General features: G+C 36.1%; 1 protein-coding gene across 1 annotated transcript; it reads right to left on the bottom strand.

Moving 5' to 3' along the window:
- Positions 1–57: 57 nt before the first annotated feature.
- LOC108355434 (phosphopantothenoylcysteine decarboxylase subunit VHS3-like) lies at positions 58–1014 on the bottom strand (the record flags this gene model as incomplete). Its single annotated transcript, XM_017606596.1, has 2 exons — positions 890–1014; positions 58–493 (listed from the first exon to the last, which is right to left on the bottom strand). Coding segments are annotated over exons 1-2 (561 nt in total), but the record flags the coding sequence as incomplete, so codon positions are not given.
- Between the last annotated feature and the right edge of the window lie 506 nt (positions 1015–1520).

Genomic DNA, 1520 nt, shown 5'->3' with positions numbered 1-1520 from the left:
CAACTACAAAATAATTACTACTTGTAACACTGACTGCGTACAATCACATCAACTCACCACAGGCATCAAATCTTCTTCTTCATCTTCATTGTCCTCGTCATTGCTATCGTCATCGCCGTTGCCGTCATCGTCATCGTCGTCATCGTCTTCATCCTCCACAGCCTCAACTTCTTCAAACTCAGCCACGTTGTCCATAACAACCGCAGCAGTAGTCATGTCGTCAGCTTTGTCAGCAAATGCTGCCAGACCAACTTCACGGCCAGTTATCGCTACAACTGCATCGCCAATGGAAGCCATATCGCCTCCAACGCCTTCATTCATATCCAAAACAATTATTTCGCGCAACTCTGTACGAGCGTTATTTATTTTTGCTTTCGCCTTTATTTTTGTTGCCACAACTTTGCTGGACTTTGTGCGCTGCAGGCCTAATTTCGCAACATTCTGGTATAATTTCCAACGTTCACGCGCTGTTCTCCCAGCAGCAGCCACGTTGCTACGCCAGAAATTATGCAAAGAAAACAATAAGTGTAATGAAGCTGATGTTGACAACGATGAAAAATTCAGCATCATCATCCTCGACAAAAATTCACTTTGCGCAAAAGTTACAAAACGCGAATTTGGAAGTGATGAAAGAAAGTTTTGAAATATTTATGCATATTTGCGTATACATGCATAAACATACATACATATCTAAACGTTGGTCATTAGATCCATATTTTAAAACTTCAGCAGCATTACAAATTTCCAATAAAGCAATTTAAATAGTTTGAATTTGATATCATTGACTTTTATAGTCGGTACTTTAGGTATTTTAGAAAATGTAATCATAACACAGATCATTTTCAAATTGTAATATATGCCCTGCATGCACAATGTAGTACTTGCTTACCTCTCTTCTTCCTCTGCCTGCTGATTGACTTTGGCAATTACTGTTTGCCATTTGGCAACGATATGCGGATATTTCAATTCGATTTCCTTGTAATCGCCTGTGGCCTGCAGCTGACCGTTTTTCATGACAATTAACTGTGAATTGTTGGTGAGTTAGATATTGATGACAGCAAAGGATGCACAGAAAAGACAGTATTAAAAAGAAAATTACAGATATTTTTTGTATCTAGCTTGAATAAGTTAAAAATGAAAAAGTAATTTTTAAGCAAAAAAACAAAAACGATATCAATTCTCATATAAAAATTTAAGATTATCGTTAATTTCTTCACGATCCAATAATCGGATTTAAAACAAATTAGTATGGGACCACTTGTGAGGTAACAAATTTCCTTTAAAAAAAGAAAATCGGTAACATATGTACATAAAGAAAAAAATATTCCGACGAATGGATAACCTTTCTCCTTTTTATGAAGTCGGTTAAAAATATATAACTACACACATATATGTACATATATAAATACAGGGTATCTTAGACCACCCACTCGAAAATAGAGGGAAATGTTTTTTATTGAAAAACGCAAAAGTATGAACTACCAAGTCGAGGATGTTCTAACTTTTGTGGGTATTACCGA

The sequence above is a fragment of the Rhagoletis zephyria genome, unplaced genomic scaffold (assembly GCF_001687245.7).
Source record: "Rhagoletis zephyria isolate East Lansing unplaced genomic scaffold, Rhagoletis_zephyria_1.1 Rzeph_scaffold_45740, whole genome shotgun sequence".
Classification (NCBI taxonomy): domain Eukaryota; kingdom Metazoa; phylum Arthropoda; class Insecta; order Diptera; family Tephritidae; genus Rhagoletis; species Rhagoletis zephyria.
This window is presented reverse-complemented; position numbering and strand designations above follow the sequence as displayed.